Source organism: Caenorhabditis remanei, chromosome V (genome assembly GCF_010183535.1).
Source record: "Caenorhabditis remanei strain PX506 chromosome V, whole genome shotgun sequence".
Taxonomy (NCBI): Eukaryota; Metazoa; Nematoda; class Chromadorea; order Rhabditida; family Rhabditidae; genus Caenorhabditis; species Caenorhabditis remanei.
The window spans coordinates 10,379,789-10,400,750 of record NC_071332.1 but is presented as its reverse complement, the minus strand read 5'-3'; the positions used below and the strand labels follow the sequence as shown (position 1 = coordinate 10,400,750).

At 38.5% G+C, this 20,962-nt stretch overlaps 8 protein-coding genes across 8 annotated transcripts; 4 read left to right on the top strand and 4 right to left on the bottom strand.

Annotated features, from left to right (window-relative positions):
• Positions 1-4,137: 4,137 nt before the first annotated feature.
• GCK72_018786 (uncharacterized protein) lies at positions 4,138-5,440 on the top strand (the record flags this gene model as incomplete). The annotated part of the gene is made up of 4 exons (XM_053732741.1): positions 4,138-4,332; positions 4,701-4,955; positions 5,020-5,298; positions 5,351-5,440. The coding sequence occupies 4 exons, from the start codon at positions 4,138-4,140 to the stop codon at positions 5,438-5,440; spliced, it is 819 nt and encodes a 272-aa protein (XP_053581654.1).
• A 308-nt stretch (positions 5,441-5,748) lies between these two features.
• GCK72_018784 (uncharacterized protein) lies at positions 5,749-8,717 on the top strand (the record flags this gene model as incomplete). The annotated part of the gene is made up of 2 exons (XM_053732740.1): positions 5,749-5,846; positions 8,549-8,717. The coding sequence occupies 2 exons, from the start codon at positions 5,749-5,751 to the stop codon at positions 8,715-8,717; spliced, it is 267 nt and encodes an 88-aa protein (XP_053581653.1).
• Positions 5,789-6,380, bottom strand: GCK72_018785 (uncharacterized protein; the record flags this gene model as incomplete). Its single annotated transcript, XM_003110608.2, has 4 exons — positions 5,789-5,943; positions 6,043-6,145; positions 6,196-6,281; positions 6,335-6,380. 4 exons carry the CDS (start codon positions 6,378-6,380, stop codon positions 5,789-5,791), a joined length of 390 nt encoding a protein of 129 aa, XP_003110656.2.
• GCK72_018783 (uncharacterized protein) lies at positions 7,173-9,224 on the bottom strand (the record flags this gene model as incomplete). Its single annotated transcript, XM_053732739.1, has 7 exons — positions 7,173-7,771; positions 7,818-7,992; positions 8,037-8,108; positions 8,161-8,348; positions 8,393-8,729; positions 8,773-8,925; positions 9,033-9,224. The coding sequence occupies 7 exons, from the start codon at positions 9,222-9,224 to the stop codon at positions 7,173-7,175; spliced, it is 1,716 nt and encodes a 571-aa protein (XP_053581652.1).
• Positions 9,225-9,813: 589 nt separating this feature from the next.
• GCK72_018782 (uncharacterized protein) lies at positions 9,814-10,461 on the bottom strand (the record flags this gene model as incomplete). The annotated part of the gene is made up of 3 exons (XM_003110463.2): positions 9,814-9,858; positions 9,911-10,117; positions 10,237-10,461. The coding sequence occupies 3 exons, from the start codon at positions 10,459-10,461 to the stop codon at positions 9,814-9,816; spliced, it is 477 nt and encodes a 158-aa protein (XP_003110511.1).
• A 2,785-nt stretch (positions 10,462-13,246) lies between these two features.
• On the top strand, positions 13,247-15,288 carry GCK72_018781 (uncharacterized protein; the record flags this gene model as incomplete). The annotated part of the gene is made up of 8 exons (XM_053732738.1): positions 13,247-13,350; positions 13,454-13,673; positions 13,722-13,961; positions 14,007-14,225; positions 14,283-14,714; positions 14,759-14,867; positions 14,919-15,096; positions 15,144-15,288. The coding sequence occupies 8 exons, from the start codon at positions 13,247-13,249 to the stop codon at positions 15,286-15,288; spliced, it is 1,647 nt and encodes a 548-aa protein (XP_053581651.1).
• A 1,028-nt stretch (positions 15,289-16,316) lies between these two features.
• On the top strand, positions 16,317-19,057 carry GCK72_018780 (uncharacterized protein; the record flags this gene model as incomplete). The annotated part of the gene is made up of 8 exons (XM_053732737.1): positions 16,317-16,440; positions 17,056-17,164; positions 17,289-17,550; positions 17,600-17,707; positions 17,956-18,200; positions 18,250-18,627; positions 18,674-18,855; positions 19,032-19,057. The coding sequence occupies 8 exons, from the start codon at positions 16,317-16,319 to the stop codon at positions 19,055-19,057; spliced, it is 1,434 nt and encodes a 477-aa protein (XP_053581650.1).
• Positions 19,058-19,768: 711 nt separating this feature from the next.
• GCK72_018779 (uncharacterized protein) lies at positions 19,769-20,906 on the bottom strand (the record flags this gene model as incomplete). Its single annotated transcript, XM_053732736.1, has 5 exons — positions 19,769-19,967; positions 20,012-20,130; positions 20,175-20,327; positions 20,373-20,570; positions 20,616-20,906. 5 exons carry the CDS (start codon positions 20,904-20,906, stop codon positions 19,769-19,771), a joined length of 960 nt encoding a protein of 319 aa, XP_053581649.1.
• Between the last annotated feature and the right edge of the window lie 56 nt (positions 20,907-20,962).

Here is a 20,962-nt window from a genome sequence, read left to right as displayed (position 1 = left end):
TTCGAGTGGGTCGTGGAACATTCCGGAAGCTCGCGTGATTTGAAGGCACTCTTGTCGTTTCATCATCAGACTACGATGTGAACCAAATACTCTTCCTAACGCCTCAACTGTATCCTTGAATGGAATGTCATATACATCGGCAGCTTCACGCTGCGAGTCGACATAACGATGGAACGCTGATTCATCGAGAGCACCCAGTAGTAACCGGACTTGCTCTCTTGACGATAAGTCTTTTCCATCTTCAACAATCACCAACTCATGACGTGAAAACCATTTCTTAAAAGAATCTGGTTCATCAAGCGTGAACACAAAACGTGGAAGTCGTCTTGCCAAGTCACCCATTAACCGAGCGTTGTTTCTGGCTCGGGGTGTCTGCACAGTCATGTTCTCAAGAGTCTCCGTCTCGGATCCAGCTGCAGCTCGTGCCGCTATTTCTTCGTGTAGCCGCCGATTGTCAGCCATCTGCTGTTGCTGGATTTCCGCCGACGCCACCATTTGTTCGCGGAACATTCGCAGCGTTTCAGTGAGCTCTTTTGCAAATGCTAATTTTTCTTCCCCCATAATACCTGAGTACTTTTAGTTTCCTGATCGCCAATATTATATCGTGAAGCCGAATAAGAATAGCCAAGAATCGATAGACAGTCGTTTATATGAGCGGTGGTTTTATGTATGGTTAAACCAAAGAATAATCAATATCAGAGTTCACTAGTTCTATAATTCGAAGGTCGTCACGTCATTGCCAGCGTGGACGGCCACGCGCCTTTCCAACAATAATAACAGTAAACAAGAAATTCTGAGAATTTTGAGTCCCAAGGTAGGAGTATATAAATGAAAAACACTCGTCTTGCCAGTGATGTTTGATACAAACTGAATACGTAATGAGAGACTATGTCTAAACATTTTCTCTGAAACTCATGCAGCTTTCCTCCTTTTTCTTCCAAAATTCTAATTATATCCCATTTTTTTCATAGACTCCAAAATAGTACAACATATTTCAATGTTGTCATTATACTCACCGTGGTGACGTCAAATCATCTCATTTCATGTGCTGATCATTTCATCCATGTTGAGAGGACACTCATTAGTCAGAGGCGTGGGCTCGTAGATTCATGAGTACTCATTCTCTCTTCAAAGCCACCCTTCATCGACCTACCCCTCATTAGGGTTTCTTATTTCTTTTTATGCTTTTTGTGGAAAACGGACCGGATTGGAGCAACAAAAAAAAAGATGAGCTGCATTCTGTGCAGATTTTATCCATGTTCTGAATTCCAGTTGAGTTGGGGGGAAAGACCAAGAAAAATAAAGAAAGTTTAGAAAACGAATCACTAATATCGTAGTTACCGTAAGAATTTCGCTTGGAACACTCTTTTTCAATATAGTCCTTTAATGAAGCTGAATTTTCTCCCTGTTCTAAGTTCGTTCCATCTTCGTTTTGTTAAAACTTTTTCATTTTTGCTACAAAGACAATTAGGTCCAGTTTCTTTGAGCAGAGCATCTTAAGTTATTTCTGCAGCGTTCAAAAAGGAGTTTTGAAGTGTTAATTTTTCACTCAAAGTTGTAAAAATGTGGGAGCTAGGGAAAGATTCCAGTAGTAACTGTAGTCAAAAAAGTAACCTAGCAAGACTCCCAAAGGTTAGTGAATTTTTCAGAATTAAAGGTTTCTTGTCCACGTTAATGCTTCGGTGTGAATTGTATTAAAATCTTCGAAATCCTCCTTCAAATTCTTCTCTCTAGTCGAATACTCATTTATGTTATCAGTATCTTAAATAGTAGTGAAATTTTTCAAGCCAAACTTCAAAGTATAAAAAGTTCAAACTCAATTAGACTTTGTCCAACTCAACCGAGGCATTCCATTCCTTTTCTTCCATTCTTTTCATTCTTTCCCACTCTCCATTTCTTGAATGCAAACTCTTGTTTTGTTGCCATACTTCGTTCTCATCAAGTCATCGTCTTCTAAAAGTACTCTTGAGTTGGGAAACGTCACAAGAAGGTGGAATCCCTTTTTGGAGAGATAAGTTTGAATAGGAGATGTATGGAGACACGTGAAAGCTGAAGAATTAGAATTACCTATTTAGATACACGAGTCGTCTCTCACTTCTTCAGCTAGTCGTCATAATCCTATATTATTATATCAACCAGAGAAAGAGAGAATCTTTTCGTCTACTTCATTCTCTCCACCCATATTCCTTCATCTTGTCTTTTAATTCCAACTTATTCTACCCATTTCTTGCCCTGAGCTACCCATATCTCATCTCTGGACAAGACAAAAACACAAGAAGCATAGGTCAAATAGACAAGACAAACAACATGTATTCCGAGTGAGTCCTTCTTTCTATCTCTGTTTTTTTTTCAAGCTTTTCCTTTTTCATCTTTTCTTCCGCCTCATCCTCCTCTTCCTCCTACATCATTTTTCAATTTTGCCCATTTTTTGACAAAGAAATGGTGTCGTGGGGCGTGTCAGTCATTGTTCAAACCAAACCACATAAAAACGAGAAAAAGAAGAGCAAGAAAGTCACATGAGAGTGTCTCAAAAATCGAACGCCTCCCTGGGGACCATCTCTAGAAGACGTTGAAGACGACGACAAGGCGCGCGCACTTTTCTGGTCTGCCTCTTCGGAAAGAATCTCCTCCAATATTCACTTCTTCTGGTGCCAGATCTTTTGCCCAACCCTGAAAACCCTCTACTGAATCGGAGACTATGTTCCATTTTTCTATTGTTACGGTTCTGTTAACCACCTGGTCAGTTCGTGGACGGTTTGGATGAGATTAGAAGGGGAAAATGATTGTCTCAAAATAAGAATACTGTTGAGTAGCTACATAGACTCAACTACACCTTGTATACATCTTCCTCTGACTTGTTTCTTTTTTGACACAAGTAAAAGTGTTAATATTGTTACACACTGATGCCTAGTACCTTGTGATTGTTCACCAGGCCACGGTTCTTCCTGGAAACTGTGTAAATTTCAGTTGAATCTTCTGAAATTTGCCGAATGGACCTACTATCATTGTTGTTTTGTTTCAACAATCCCGACCTTGTAGCTTCAAAATAACCTTTTCATAATTCCATTTCTGAGTTCCTTCTAAAATTTTTAGATTTATAATTATATTTTCCATTTCCTTTCCCGGTATATTTCCACAATCGCCCCCCACTCCGGAAGGACCCCCCACGTTATGGTATCACCCCCCATCCCACAGGTTTGGGGTGTGATTCCATGGTGGGGGGTTATAACAGAGCGGGGGGTGATCATGAACTTTCGACAGTCCATGATCGCCCCCCAAGAACGGGAATGGGGGGTCATTCTGAACCCTTAGGTATACTTCCACTATCACCCCCAATGAAGTTCACAATTGCCCCCCTACTTGTACGGTATATTATCTCCCCCCATGGGGGGCAATCATGGAATCACTATCAGAGTGGGGGAGGAAAGTGGAATTACTATATGTTTCCACAATTGCCCCCGCCCGGTTCGAGTAAAGACATGATCTTTGAACATAAGCCGAAGCCTGAGATTTAGAAGAAGCCTAAGCCTAAGATCTAGAAGAAGCCTAAGCCTAAGATTTAGAAAAAAAACCTAAGCCTGAGATTTAGAAGAAGCCTAAGCCTAAGATTCAGAAGAAGCCTAAGCCTAAGATTAAGAGAAAAACTAATCGATGAGCCTGAAAATGTGGGGGAGGAATGTGGAACTACTCCAAGTTTCCACAATCACCCCCCCCCCCCATAGAGTTCACAATTGCCCCCCTATTTTTACATGGGGGGCAATTATGGAATCCTTATCAGAGTGGGGGAGGAATGTGGAACTAGTCCATGTATCCATAATCACCGCCAATAGAGTTCACACATGACCCTTACTTACCCCTAATGGTCCCTACTTGCCTCTATAACCATTCTGGAGTCTTCGATAAATCGAAATAAATAAGAAATCCTAATAAAAACGAACTGCTACTTCAAACACGTGGGCCACGCGGTGCATTGAAAGGTCACGAATTTTAAAAACTAAATCGATAATGAAAGGAAAATGGGGGGCCATTCCCTACCGTGCAGGTGGGGGGCAATTGTGATAGAGGTGGGGGGTGAAAGTGAACGTACACCCCTTTCCCTCTATAACTGTCGCACTTTTCAGCTGGTTGGCTCAGTATATGGAGGCGAAAAAGGAGCGGATCGATCCGTATGCGGAGAATGAGCTATGGGATTCGATGAAAGATAACAAGACTCAAATCGAGATCCCGAAACTGAACGAAGAAGGGGATATCAACTCGCCACCCACTGACGGAACTCCGTATTTGAAAGTTGTTTGCATCTCGGATACCCATGAACAACTGCATAATGTCACAGTAAGTGGTTTCTGTTGTTCAAGGTGTCGATGTTTTGTTTTCCTGATGATAATTACTAGTTTCGAAGGTCGGTTGCCTGCTTTGCGTGTACCTAGAAATCTCATATCTCGTGACTCAAAACATTGATGTTAGACTATAGAATCTAGACTTTCAAGTGATATATGGAGGCGTTTGGTTTTTCAATCTCTCAAGGAAATAGTCTGGACGAGGAAACGAACACCCAGGGAATTGGGTCCATTGAGAAAAATTGATTGCACCAGGAAGTGAGAGCATGAAAAAGATTGACGTCAGTGGATACCTCTGGGAAACATAAAATATCCAATAAAACCAAAAGAAAGAATCAAAATCTGACGTCAATATATTTGCAGGTACCAGATGGAGACGTTCTCATCCACGCCGGTGATTTCACTAATAACGGAAAACGCGCAGAGCTTATTAAATTCAACGAAGAGATGACACGCTTCCCGCATAAGTACAAATTAGTCGTTGCCGGAAACCATGAATTGGGATTCGATCATGACGAGAATCAGAGTGATAGACAGGATGCTGATAAAGGATTGGGAACGGAGGAAGGGTACAATCTGCTCACAAATGTCACTTATCTTCAAGACAAAGAGATCACGGTAAGCATCTTTACCACAAAATCAATCCATATCATTGAGAAATTGATAAAATTCATTATTTTAGATCGAAGGAGTCAAATTCTTCGGTTCATCCTACCACCCCCTCCGCGGTTTCCCTTTCTATCGTACTCGTGCCAAGGAGCTTGCAGAGTGTTGGAAAGCTGTTCCAAATGATACCGACGTCTTGATTACTCACACTCCACCACTTGGATACCTCGATCAGTTTGGAGATGAACGTTGGGGATGCAGAGATCTATTGTCCACCGTCGAACGTATCAAGCCAGCTTATCACATCTTCGGGCATGTTCACGAGAGACACGGATGCTTGTTCAACGGAGATACGGTAATTTTCAGCTGCTTTTCGTTTTCTCAATACTCAATAGTGTCTATTTTAGTATTTCATCAATGCCGCCCAGTGCAACAAAGGAAATGTGATTCAAACTCGTCCATTCGTGTTCTACATTCCGAAAAAGACATCATCGTAGTATCCTTCTGAAATTCCAAATATCTCTCTATTCCTATTGTCTCTGTTTCTTTCTAGATTCATTTCCTTGTGATTTCTGAATTGTCCCTTTGCGAATCCTCCAAATTTTCTGTACTTTTCGTGACGCTTGCCATATATAACTCATTTTTATTTCTCCCCTTTCCTCCAATGGCTTTACTCGATCCTTTCTCTTATTCAATATTGAATTCATTCAAATCTTGAACACACTTTCGTTTTGTTCAAACTCATCCTTTTTCCATGTAATCAAAATCTCGAAAATCATTTATTATTATTATATTCACATTATTTATGTCGAGAATGTTGCGTAATAAAATGCCAATCGCTCACTTCACGAACGACTCGGCGGCGTTGGACACTTTCCGATGGAGTCCACGAACTTCTTCCAAGTTGGTTTCATTTCGAGTTTTGGCTCATCGATATATTTCAAAGGAACACGCCAATCACAGAATGTGATCAGAAGAGAGTCATTGTTGGCAGCGGATCCTGGAAACATGATTATTGTTAAAAAGATCATCTTAGTAGATCATACTTAAAATACAGATGTAAAAAGAGCATAGCTAGATTGACATTTTGTAATTTTACCTCCAAATATATATTGCTTTCCGACTTTGAATCCAGTTTGTCCACAAGCACTCTCTTGTGTTGCTGTATTCATAATCTCAGGTAAAGTGATGTTCTCTGGTGCCTGAAAACCAAATTAAAAAATAACTTCTTTCCTTTCGGCGATCAAAAAACCTTGATAACTTTCAAATGTTCTAATCGGTATGACATCATCAATCCAAGTCCGTCGGTTTCTTTTGACAACACTTTGACTTTCGAAACTTAAAAATTATTCGTTTTTAGAAACCAGAAGGCTTACTCCACGATGACTTACTCCACGATGTTGCGCAATATCCTTCTTTCTCAGTTTGAAAATCCATACAGCTACATGATTCAAAAGTTTTCAGAAGGCAAAAATAGAATAAAACCGAAAAAAGGAAAGTGTGACTCATTCTGGAAAAAGTGAAAGCAATTATCGAAAGAACCAACTTTTAAATGGAAAAAAGCAAGAGTGAAACAGAGTAAGTGGACATATATTGGCCGATAAAGTTCAACTGACGACCTGTTTTCTCGGCAGTCATACAGAAAACAACATATTGAGAGAAAAAAGGAAAAAAAGAGAGATAAACATTGGCAGTTCATTTGATCTCATACTGACAGTCTGACCAACATAAAGAAATAGGACACACTGAAGATTACCTGTTTATTTAGTATCAATTAATCAGGTTCATCAGAAAAGAAAAAAAACTGAAAGTTAACTCTTCTCGAATTTTCGATTACTCTCGGAACTACAGAGTATTTCTATATTCTCCGTTCCACAGTTCTCCTTTTATAGCATTTTCCATACAATAATCCGAAAAACCAGCTGTCGTGTTTTTGTTTGTTCCTTGTTTTTTTCCTGGAATGATTTATCACGAACAAGTTTGTTGTATTTCGTTTTCATTGTTTTCATGCAGACTGTATTCAAAAAATCATCGGAAAAATTGATTTATTGGCGCAAAAACTGAAAAAAGAGAAACTGTATATAACCGTAAACATGAAAAATGAGCTCAATTCCAGCTACTATAGCCGATTCGATAGATGAGACTGTTGCGAGTTAACACGTCATTATAATATTGAATAGGAGGGGAAGGAGTGGGTTGAGTAAGTAGTTGATGTCGAAGTAAAGCTAGTCACAGCTCACTGTGACGGAATGTTGCTTTCGATGCAGGGAGTCTCTTCTTCATTAACTCTGCTCCAACTGTCTTTGCAATGTCGGATTGCCAGAGTTCATAAGCATCTTTACGGAACGATGGTTGGAGGGATGGTTGGTCGTTCAGATGGAGATTTGCAAATGGTTCTGATCTTGAAACAGCTGGCCATGAGACTGTTTCAGTACTTGGATTTCCCGTGTTGATGAAATTGACAATAGCATTTACGAAATGACTTTCGAAAGCCGTGTCCTTCTCGTTGAATGGAATCTTATCCTTTCCATCGAAATTGAACAGGAATCTCAATTCAGAAGCATGGAATGGGCCACGGATTGGATGAGTTGGATCTTTCGTTGTCTCGCTATCATAGTCAATCACATAGAAATATGTCTCCCATCCATGTTGTAATTTCAGTTCAATCTCGTGAAGAGTTGGAATATTATACTGAAGATCACTGAGCAACAAGGCAAAAGCATTCAGATAGAAACTTGAATTTCCAGTAAGGGGACCATTGAGATAGAATTCTTCAACAAGACTCGAGAAGCGAGCAGAAGCTGTTCCGAACTCCTGTTCCACAGCAACTGAAAACCAATTCTTGTAAAAAGAGAACGAAATGAATGAAACTACCTTGAGATTTAATAAAATCAACCAAGTTGTCCTTGCTATAAGTTGCCCAACTCTCCTTCGGAACTCCAAGAAGTTTCGCCAGTTTGACTGGGTACAGAACACTGATTCCACTCTCCAAACTGACAAGTCCTTGCATTGTCTTCTTCTTCGTAGCTTTTCGGGACATTTTTTCGATCTGAAATTTGAAAAGCAATGGATTAAATAGGAAGTGTTACCAACATCATATGGGAAAAAATCCTTGTCGAAGAATGGGTGGAATTTCTTGTTTCTCGGCCCGGGCATCAATTCTCCCTGAGAATTCAAATATTAATAGTCAAAACTTTTTTTAAACTTTGAAACTCACAATCTGTTCCATAGCATCCAACAACTCATCTACTGTTCTGATCTCAATACAATCTCTCAAACCCTTCGAATCTTCTTGATTACATCCGGCTGCCTTGGCCAATTTCTTACTGTCTTCTACTACATTACGATCCAAATTACTTTCGGAGAAAATACTGCCGGAAAGTTGAATTGCTTGATTGAAAAGATCTGAAATAGCCCATCTAGAAATGTTCATTTATTTCCCAACCTACGATCAGAGTGGGGAGAATAAAGAAGGGCAGAAACACTAGCAGCTCCAGCTGAATGTCCAGCCAAAGTGATTCTATCCGGATCTCCTCCGAAGTCAGGAAGAACTTCATGCAAGAATTGAAGAGCCAGGGTTTGATCCCACAATCCCATATTTCCAGGAATCTCCGAGTCTCCGGTGGTGAAGAACCCAAGTGGTCCGAGGCGATATTGAACAGAGACGAAAATAATACCTTGAGATACAAAGTTATCAGCTGCTTTCTCATATCCGACCATCGAAGAATCTCCGAATTGGAAACCACCTCCGTGAATGAATACCATCACTGGTAGTTTCTTTTGCCGCTGAAAGGTAAACGTAACAAACTGAAAATAGCGGAAAACTTACAGCATCAGGTGGTGTTACAATATTCAGGAACAAGCAATCTTCACTATAGTTGACTTGTTCTTCAAGCTCTGATCGGAGAGATGGAATGCAGGAAGCACGGAAATGGGTAGCATCGTGATTGATGTGAGGCCACTTTTCTACTGGTTCAGGTTTCTAAAAGTAGAAACGAAATGATGCAATCAACTGATTTTTTGAAAAAAAAAAAAACTCAAAAAGGAAACGTTTCGAAATGATTCAGCAAAGTTTCAATGAACACTTACTTGGAATCTGTAGATGTGATCTGGTGGATTTCCATATCTGATACCCAAAAACACGTGGTATTTCGAACCAGTTACTGACGACTTGTGCTCGAAACCAACAATTGGTCCATATGGAGTGGTCACTTTTGGTTTTACAGCACCAAAAGCAGAAGGGACTAGGAATAATCCTAGAAGGTAGAAGAGAGGAGACATCAGCTCCAAAAAAAAGTGGCTTGCCGAGAGTTGACCTCAAGCAGGTATCTATGCAAATGAGCAAAAAGAAGAGGGAAGGGCAGCGGTCGGGGAGCAAGAAAACGAAGAGAGAGAGAGTGACTGTATCGAAGAGACACAGAGTGATAGAAAGGGATGGAGTTGTTTGTCTGCAATGTAAAGCAAACAAAACGGAGAAGGTAATGGTATAGATGTAGAAGGAGAAGGAGATGGAAAAGAAGGGTCAGATGTGTGGTGATAATTGTGTTTTCTATTTGTTTTCTGACTAGGAGACATGGTAGACACGTACATGTGAAGGTAACCGGAAAGACGGTTAGATAAACATTTTTGTACATTGCAGATACTGTTTCTATCAAAATTTCCTATTAGAAATCACAATGTGTATGTTCGAGAACATCTAAGAACTCACACTGACTTTTGAAAACAAATAACTGAAACTTCTTATGCATCATACTTTACTTCAGCTATTCCAATTCTTTAATAGAAAGTCAACATTTTATTACAATTTTTATGAGACATTCAATTTTATTATCAGTTGTTGTCATCCGAGTATTTATCAGTATTTATTTTCCTAGCACTTGATAGTCTTGATTTGGGTCTGAAGTGATTGTGGAACCTGGAAAACAACAACAGTTATTTCGAAACAATTGACATAATCTGACACTTACATTTTTCCATTCAAGAACATTCTCGTAGGAGGTTTGTGATCTGTCATCTGGGAGTACTTGACCGCAAAGAACGGTATACAAAGCATTTGGTCCCTCGACACGTCCGGCAAGAAGGTATTCATGACCAGCAGCAATGGTGAGACCACAAGCTGGGGATTCGGATGGAGTGAAGATTTCGTTAGGAAGAGTTGTCATGTTCGATGGCTTCTGCAAACTTAACTTTTAGGGAACAGTAAAAACTTCATTCAAATAAATGAGTTTACAGATATTATTTTGAAAGATTTTTTATGATTTCAGTTGTGAGAAAAGTTCTAACTTGGTTTTACCTTGAAAACTTCGACATGCTGAACAGTATATCTGAGATTGTTCAATCCCTTTCTCTCAGATCCTTCTGGAAGTCCTTGCTTTCCAACACGAATTTTAACTTTAACATGAGATACCCAATGAGCATTGCAGAATGATTCTTTCGTGGATTGCTCTTTACACTTGCAAGCAAGTGTCACAGCAAGTAAAACGGATAGAAGGGCGAGGACTAGAGTTAGTTTTGACATCTGGAAAATATAGAACAGTTGAATATTGGAAAACGAATAGAAAAGAAGGCGATGAGTTGTTAGAAGGAAAGTGGAGAGAAGATGCAAGCCAAAAAGTTGTCTATAATAAACTTATTCTATTTTTGTTTAAAGTGAGCTGTTTTATTTCGCAAAAGAATGACGTCTTGTAAATGTTTGAGAAACGTTGCATAATGAGTCACAAAATCAGTCGAAAACTCAAACTCTGTCTTCCTCAAATCAGAAGACTATAACATATTTTCTGTTCTAACAATATCCGTGGGTTCGGTGCTCAACTGAGCTGACACTTCAGGAAAACAAAACCTTTAGGTATCAAGAAAAGAGAATGATTCAGTATTTTGTTGATATTTCAACCGCCAACAGATCGTGAGAAGACACACTGGTTGAGCGAATTGAATCGGTCAAGTGTTGAAGAGATAGCATATTGGATCGGATAGGTAACAGACGGGTAGACAGGAAGTGTAACAAAAACATTGGGGTGACAAAAAATATACAAAGAAGAAAGAGATGAATCACATAAATGACGTGTTATTGATAATATTTCTTTCTTGGGAAGATCAAGAAAGAACTACAAGGACTTAATGGATTCAAGAAGAAGAATTTACAACCTCTATTCTAAACGGAAGATGCAGTTTTTTTTAATGTTTTCTGAAACGACAAAACTATCAGTTCGAAAACAGGCTTTGAAACAATAGTCCTCTGCTCCTCGGAAACAAAAACTCAACAACAAACAAAAAAGTTTCAATACGTTTCAATAGACACACAAAACATTTCACTTTCAAACAATTTGCCGGCGCGGCTACTACCTTCATCTCCGCGCAGCAAATAATTGAACCAACTGGCTGTTCACTTCATTTCCCACTTTTTCGTTTTAAAGTATAGTAATGCAACCAAGGTGCAGAAACACACTGCTTTTTGGTTTCAAGAGCTTCTTTTATAAAATTCTTACTGCCTCTATAAAACTTATAAAATCTGATGCAAACGTTAAAGATCATTCATCCATATGGAATGAAGAGAGAATGATCAGAGTTTAGGTGAAAGGACAATCTTCCAAGTTAAATACTCTGAAGTTTGCAATGAAGCCATTTTTCTAAATAACATCCTTGAAATGAAGCCTCACAGTCAAACAATGTTTTCTTGATTCATGAAAAATTTCTAGGCTTCACTGCTCTAACATTTCTGAAGAGGTTCCAAAAACCATGAAAATGGAGAATTTATATGAAACACTGTTTTCACAGTGGCGTGAACTGTAAATGTTTACAAAATGACATCTTTCTCGTGGATCAACTCTGTAAACAAAGTCGTTGGGGCCATATTCAGAATTCTCAATCTTCTTGATAAGTTTTTTTTCTCCGCATCAAGTTTATCCACTATAGTGAGTTTTCCTATTTGACATAAAATCAATCACCCAAACTACTGCTCTCGTGAACCAACAGAACAACCTATTTTTCGTGTCAATTATTCAGTGCTTTTTCTGGACCTCTTCTTTTTGTCAACCGCTGAAAAGTTCACTTTATTTCCGTCGAAATAATTCACTCCTTCTTCTTTTCAAAATGTTGTTTGAACCTTTTCCGCACTCTATATCTCTTCTCCGCTCATTTTCTCTCTCCAAATTTGTTGTTGTTTGTGTGGAGGTCGGCCGTTCTGCGTAGGGTTTTTCTCTTTCGCAGTCTAAATTCTCTCACTTTCTAGCATCTTTTTCCCCAAAAGGTTTCACAAATTTTTAGTGACTAGTCTTAGGTTGGAAATTGCCCAGCTTGTGTTGAATTTTCATTCCAGAATTATGTTATTCTGTGAAGTCTTTGCTACTTTTCAGCTATGCATGTTTCCAAGCTCGATACAACGATGAATGCCTTACATAAAATCAAAAGTGAAACTTTTCGTTCCGATGAGCTCACTGATCTACCTAACAGATCATGTTTCCCACACGAAATGCCCTCGGGCATCGCTTGTTTACTTCGTTTAACCTTGAGCTTTTAGTGGTTTATTGACAAGATTCTCTTGATTTCCGTGGCGACTTTCCAAGTTTTGAAAGAACGAAATAACGTACGTTTACGGTTTTGTTGAAGTAGGCGTAGAATTAGGTTAATCATTCATTGTAACGTTTTTGCTTTGAAGGTTTCGAACAAAGTTGTTTCTATTTGAAATTCTAAATTGGAAAAACTGAGAAATCCAGTTTCTGAACCAAAAATGAAGGCGATGTTAAATATCTCAAAGTTCCTATGCTCGTCTGAATATTTCAATACTTGAAAAGTTTAGCTTTCTCACAATTTTGCAGAACTTCTCATGTGTCTTTCTTCTATGAACTTTTAAATCATCATGACCTCCTCCTTCTTCGTTTTTTTCTCAATTTTCTCCTCCCATCAACAATACAAGATACATGCCAGTGTCAGCCATTTGTCAGCATTTCCATTCGCCGCCTAGCAAATAGACACTTCCCAACAAAGTGTATTGCTCTTTTTTCTCTTTCTTCCTGGCTTTTTGCGCATTTCCCACTGCTCTCCAAGCGCTCCAATTGGTCTCCATGGCTCTCTTTTCGGAAAACAACAAAACCTTTTCCGTTCCAGTCACATCAGTATATTTCCCCCTCTTATAACTAAAACTATACGATTCTTTCCTCAACTTTCATCTATAGACTCCTACTGATAAGGAGAAGACAGAGTTTATTTATCATTATTTCATGATTATTCTAAGAAGTTTCTGAATTTTCCCGTAAAACCAAGCTTATGTCACGTCGTCATAAAATATCAGTTTCAGAGAGAACAAGATGACTCTCTGCGATTATCCATCACACGATCCAGAATGTGACAATGATGATTCACCAATTGTAGAAGAGGTTCTCGGGAAGTTGGAAGACGTCCCACCAGGAACGTAAGTCCTTAAAAAGTAAAAACAGAAACCAAAAACATTATCGAATCATGCTCATGGCTTATGCCGCTATTTTGTATTAATAGTTAATAGTAATATATTTCAGAAAGAAAACATTCGAAGTCCGAGACAGAAAAGTTCTTGTTATCAACGATGACGGAAAACTATTCGCCATCAACGGACTCTGCTCCCATTACAATTTCTCATTGGAAAATGGAACTTACGCGAAAGGAAGAATCCGATGTCCTCTTCATGGAGCATGTTTCAATGTTCGTTCTGGAGACATTGAAGATTATCCTGGATTCGACAGTCTTCATTCTTACTCGGTGCGTTTTCGAAGATATCATTTTCTGCAACAGAAATATTATTTCCAGGTATCTGTCCAAAATGGCGATATTGTCATCAAGACAACGGAGAAGAAGCTCGGATCGGATAGAAGAATCCGACACCTTCCAAAGATGAAAGAATGCAATGATCGTCCAGTTGTTGTCATTGGAGGCGGAGTCTCTACTGCTACTTTCATTGAACACTCTAGACTGAATGGTCTAATTACTCCAATTATTGTCATTTCTGAGGAATCTTTCCCACCATATGACAGAGTTCTTCTTTCCAAAGTAAGTCGATATTTCAAATTCAGGTAAACTTAGTTCAAAATTCAGAAACCATCAGCAACCGGTGAGGAAATCCGATTGAGAAAGGATGATGCATTTTATGAGGAGAGAAATGTCAAGTTCCAATTGAAGACATCGGTCACATCAGTGAATTCGAGCAAGAGGGAAGTCCACTTATCCAATGGAGAGACTATTTTATACTCGAAATTGGTTATTGCAACTGGTGGAAATGTTAGAAAACTTCAAGTTCCAGGAGCAGATCTCAAGGTAAAAAAAAACGAATTATTTCAGTTTTCATTGTTTTGAACTTGAAATTATTTTCAGAATATCTGTTATGTTCGCAAAGTAGAAGACGCCAACCACGTTTCCAATCTTCACGCCGGAAAGCACGTCGTCTGTGTTGGATCTTCTTTCATTGGAATGGAAATGGCCTCTTCTTTGGCTGCAAATGCTGCTTCTGTCACAGTTATTTCAAATACTCCTGAACCACTTCCAGTTTTTGGAGCTGACATCGGAAAAGGAATTCGTCTGAAATTTGAAGAGAAAGGAGTCCGGTTCGAGCTCTCTGCTAATGTGGTTGCTCTCCGTGGAAATGATTCTGGAGAAGTCTCGAAAGTGATTCTCCAAGATGGAAAAGAATTGGATGTTGACTTGTTGGTTTGTGGAATTGGAGTCTTTCCAGCTACTGAATTTTTGAATGGATCTGGTATTAAACTGGATAAGAGAGGATTTATTGAGGTCGATGAGAAGTTCAGAGTGAGTTTCAGCTGTTTATAAAAATAGAAACTTTGAGATTTCAGACTAATATCAGTTACATATTCGCTATTGGAGATGCAGTGACTGCTCCATTACCTCTTTGGGACATTGAGAGTATCAATATTCAGCATTTCCAAACTGCTCAAACTCATGGTAAGATACGGTTCATGCTTACTCTTTGAGAACATTTCTGTGTTTTTTCAGGACAATACCTTGGTTATACAATCGTTGGAAAACCACAACCTGGACCCATTGTTCCATATTTCTGGACTCTTTTCTTCTTTGCATTCGGTCTGAAGTTCTCCGGTTGCAGTCAAGGATTCACAAAAGAGTACACTAATGGAGACCCAGAAGCTGGTAGTTTTGTCAGATACTTCTTAAAGTAAGTCACTTCACTACTCCTCCCACGTGTAGTTGACCTTTTTTCAGAAAAGACAAAGTGATTGCTGTGGCAGCAGGCGGACCATCTCAAGCAACATCACAGTTCGCTGAGATTTTCAAGAAGGGAATTGAGGTCACATTGAAGGATTTGAAGAATAGCAAGGATCACACATGGGGACATCTTCTGTTATAGAGTTGATACCCGGAAGAAGATTAGAATATAAAACTAAATTTTAATGTATTGATTACTTTTCTTTTTTGCTTCTGAATGAATAAGTAATTAACAAAATGAAAATACGCATAACATTGAATTTAAAACTGAAAGATGATGAGCAGAACTGAAGAAAAAACCAAACCCAGAACGCTTACCAAAACAATAGCCGTCAAAATGCTTACTTACAACCTATAGACAAGTTCTAGTCTGATCCATGAGATTTCCAAAATCTCACAAATCGTGAGTAGTGTCACGTCAGTCAAGATTGCTAGACAACAAACTCTGATCCATGTAACTCAATCCTCCCATTTGACTTGCATTTGACTCGAAAACATCCCCCGTTTCCACTTTCAATTATTGTCCCGGTGGCAATAAAACATTGGTTTTGATTACGACGGAGACAGGAACGAAGAGACCTCTCTCTTTATATCACTAAGTTTTCCCTTCACCTCCGAAGAGCACCTCGCTAATAGAGATAAACTTGTGTTCAGTCTCTTCTTGATATCTTCTTCTTACCTTCTCTCTTTCTCTCTCACTCTTTACATCTCTATTCTCACCTACTTTTCCACCCCACTCTAGATATACCGCCACCGTTTGTCACATGTGTCGACTGAGTCCCCTCCTCTTTGTCATCGGGTCCGTTTATAATAGAGTGTGTGATTGTGAGAGAATTTCGACTCTGTAACATTAGAGCAACCCTCCGGAGTCTCCATCTCTCGTCGGCTCCAATTCACCAAGATATCGAGATGATTATGTGATAAAACCTGGAGGATGTGTTGACTTTTCATTACCGTTTTCTTCGGCTTCTTCACTCTTTCAACACGTTTTTGAAGACAATTGTTTATCCATTACAGATACTGTACTTCTCAATTCCTTCCCAACATTTTCCCTCAAATGTGACAAATAAGATCTGGAAGTCTTACTTTGATTTCGATTCACAATTTCCCGTTTCACAATTTTTCCAAAATTCTTTCTCCCCGAGAAAAAAAACCTCATATTCTTGAAAAATGGTGGATCGACTCGGTTCGGTGAACCCTCCGAAACCGGCAAATGCGGCAGAAGCTGCCCAATTGGCTGTCCGACAGAAGAACTTCAATAGGACCTGTTGCAACATGTGCCACATCAAACTAGGTGAGTCAGAATGGATACAATTTTGAGAAAAGTGACAGGTGAAGAACAGGTTGTCATGTTTATTGAGAAAGGGGTGTCAAAGGTCAAATTTTTAACTCCGAAAAAGACAAAAAGATGAGAAGATGAATGTGATATTTTAGTTTACGGACTAGTTGATCATATTCCACTTCAATTTTATTACAGCTTCTGAGTTCTTTTAAAAAACATTTCAAATCATAAATTTTACGATTTGGAGAGCATCCGGCCGTGATCTATAAAAATCCAGTGTTTTTCGAACATCTAAAAACTTACTACTCTTGGAGTCATCTTTCAAAAAATATCCCTTTCGCTGAACAACCCTCGTAAAAGTTGTACGACATGGACTTTATTCTTTTCCTCTCTGGACAACCAAAAAACAATGATAAATCACCAGCTAGAACTTGTCTTGAACCTATAAATCTTCAAATTCTCATTCTCATCGATTCTATTTATTTCGAATGAAAAGCACATTTGCACTTAGTTCACACTCTAGAACACCACCACACGCCTGTCACGCAATTGTCTGTGACATAACAAATTGAACGCATCAAATCTTCAATTGTTTCATTATTACACAATATTTGACTCTTCTTACAGGAGCCGCATTTCTGGGTGTTATCGAAGCGATTATTGCAGTTTCAGTACTGATTGGAGCAGTGCAGCAAGTGTTATGGAAGAATCAACACTCATCGTCTTGTGCAAAAAAGTAAATTTTTCATAAAATAAATTTCTCACAAATACGCAGAGGAAAAAAGAAGAACATGCTGACAACAATTATAACACAGTCAAAAAATGTTAGTTCAATCAAAAATCCAAACTTCTTATTTCAGCATATTCCGAGACTGTTTAATATACCAATTCAACCATTTCAACGTCACTCTGATATTCGATTACGTCGTCATTCTCATGATGGTTCTCATCTTATTCTCTGTGATTTGTCTTTTCTTTGGAGTTGCCAGTGACACTTCATGTCTTATTCTTCCACATATTGTAGTTCAAGCTATATTTTTATTATTCTCTGTTGGATATTTCGTACTTTATGCTTTTTCATATTTTTATGGAGATCTGATTGTCCATCATAGGACTTTTATGGTAAGTATCTCAATCTCACAACACAATTCAAAGAAAAGCGTATTTTCAGATCCAGTCAATGTTTGAACGTATGTGGTTGGCCGGTTTGCTACTAGTGCTAGCCGCATTACAAAGCTATTTGTTTTCCTCAGTGATCCGATGTAGCTTATACTTGGCCGTGAGTTTTCTTCTTTATCGCCACTCATTTGATCTCAAACGCTCTTGTTTTCCTTTTCGCGGAACACATTGGAGACAAAAAGTGATTACAGATGAGAAAAAAGACATGTGATTCTGGGAAGAAGACGAATAATGTAGGATTTGAAGAAAACTAGAATTTATTCCTATCGAAGGGGAATTTTTCGGACTGATTTGGAATTATTCGTTTCCTCAAGTTATAGAATCAATATTCAAATAATGATTTTTCAGGACATCGAAGATAATCGTCGACGGAGAGAATCAGCATTCGAGAGATGCAGTGAACGAGTTCGAATAGCCAAAGAGAATGGTTTATGGAGAACAACAAGTTGGGGCGGGGGATTCCAACAGTACAAAGGACAATACGATCGTCCGAAAAAAGAAGTTAAGAACAAAGGATTCCACGTTCAATGGAATACAGATGTGGAAGCTGGAAAACGGGGAAGCTTCAAGAAAGATGCGATGGAGCTGGCGAGGTAAGTGTTTCAACATTTGAAAAGTATGATGTAAATGAAAATATTGTAGAATCGAATCAGTGGAAACGCCTCCATTGAGTCCAATTCCTGAAGATGAAATCAAAGAACCATCACCTTCAAAAGTGGTTCATAAATTGAACAGAAGTTCATCGAAATCAGAAGAGAGAAGAGGTTCAGCTACGTCTACTGGATCACATAGAGTTAATAGAGGAGTATCTGAAACACCAACAAAGAAAGAGATCAAACAACAACCAAGATCTGTTAAAAAGACAGCATCTGAAGGAACAAGTAGAATCGAAGAAGACTTGAGGAGGATGTCATCGACAAAAGAACATCATCACAAAGAACACCTTCATCGGGCTGAATCGAAAGAATCTCCGAGTATGCCGAAACGACATGCAAAATTGAAACCGACGGAAAGTTCAAGGTAAGAAAGAATTCAATACATATACTCACAGTTTTGAAAGTTACAGAGACTCTCAAAAGACTCCAACAACTACAAGACGACCTTCTTTAAAAAAGAACAGAAGTGTTGATAGTGGAGATCAATATGATGAGGTTGCTGTATTTTATAAAGAGAAACACCATAGGAGGAGATCATCAGATCATGGACACGGGGCACATTCAAGGAGTAAAATGAGCAGGTCACCAGAGAGTAAGTTTTTTGAAAATTTGGAAAATGAAAATGGAGAGAAGGTTCAAATATTGAAACGGTGACCCGGTGCTCTGTAGTCTAAGCCGTCTGAAATAGTTTTAGTTCGTTTAAAAGTGAAACAGAATCACAATCAAATCATGTGAACATTTCAAACAATTTCAAAACTTTGTATACAGAATCACGGTCTCATGGAAAGCATTGAACAGGTTTTGTTTATTTTTTTGTGTCATTTAATTAAAGTTAAATAGTAAAATTTAGTGGAAGAAGATGAATAGTTTGTAGAAGTTCTGATGACTGGCATGTGAACGGTACCACTGATAGACTCTGCAACGCATTTGAATGACTGAATTGAATTATTTATTTGAATAAAAAACAAATAAGATAAGAAAACAAATGTGCGTCTGAATTCACCATAATATCAGTTTGTTAGAAAAGTGAATCGAACTTAACTTTTTTGTAAAATGCACAAGAAATCTTTCTGACAATAACCGAATTGTCTTGTTCCTAATCTGTTTTTTTCAGAAAAAGAGATTCCAATCGTGAAAAAAGTTTCCATAACAGCATCGTCTGTACCATTCTGCTGACCCACTCTGATCCTGTTTCGACACATTTTTTCCTTCCAAACTGATTTTATTTGATCTCACTTTCTGTACATTTCTTGATTTCCCCTTCCAATTTTATGAATTTCTTCTCTTCCAGAAGGACTTCTTGATCATGATTTCTTAACGAGGTAAACACGAAAACGTCGAGTTTTTGTTCATCTAGAAATGTTTCATTCTCCGATACGAAGTTCAAATGTCTTTCTTTTATTTCCCTTCATTCTTCGTCTTTTCATTTATTATTTTCACAGAAAAATAATATATTTCTCAAACTTTCTTTATTGATTACGATAAGTTTTATAATTATTTACTTATTATCTATTTTTCGGGTCATTCCAGTCGGGAACCGCACTGAGGGAGTCTGGATTGAAAACCTCGGATGCAATTTTCTTGTTCACCACCAAATTTTGTGCCACTGTCACACGTATTGCTGAACTGTAATCTTTGGTTGGTCCTTTGAAAATTGGAGTTGGCTCTACAAATCCATGCTTTTCATAATGAGCAAGTTGATCTCTGAAATCAAACGTTTCAGATGATATATAGTCTATATTACTTACGCGCATGATTTAACAACATCCACCGGAACAAATGGATCACGAATCTTGTTGAATGAAAGAACAGAACGGACAAATTTGTTGGAAACCTGTTCACTGGCTCTCTCAATTATCATGGTGATCTTAAAAAAACAGTGTTCTGCTTTCAAAGTGACCAAAATCTTACGATTCCATTTTTCTGAAATCCGCTTCGAATAGCACTTTGAGTAGTCTGAACGTCCAAGATTTCAGTTTCGTCAATTTTCAGAATAGCATCTCCGAGATATAGAAAGCGCCGAGTAGTTGATCCCCAAGAACAGTCCGTTGACTCCACGTAGACCTTCAAAACGTCTTAATCAGTCGGTCTTTGATTTGTCTTACTGACCACATTACCGTACGATTTCACGTTTATTCCCAGTTTGCTACGTGGAAAGTAAATGAGCACAACCTTATAGTAAAGATATCCCTTTGTTGGCTTTGCATATTTATCTTTTGACGGTGGTTTTTTGATTGAAGCATTCGAAGGAACGGAACGAGCATCAATTCTTTCTACACTAATAATACGACGAACTGTGAGAGAAAGCTGAATTTTCCTTATTTTTGAAATAATCTTTTGTCCAAAACTTACGTAATGCGGTTTATTAGTCTTCGCCAGTTTGAAAAATGCCTCTTGCATTTCCTTCTTTGTCGTTACTGATGTTCCATTGATTTTCAGCAAGTGATCACAATATTCAAGTGGTGGAGTCATATCAGCAGGAACTTTTGTGAGAAGCATTCCCTCGGTCACTTTGAATTCTTTGGGGTTTGGAGTTCCAGGAGGACAGTCAATAGAACATGTCATCTCACGAATCATATCTTTCGTTATAATATCTTCGGGAAATTTTCCAGCACGAAAAGCACGTCTCTTTTCAGCAGACATATTTCTAAAATAGATTTTATATAACAGAAAATGCATAGAATCAAACTTACAGGGGT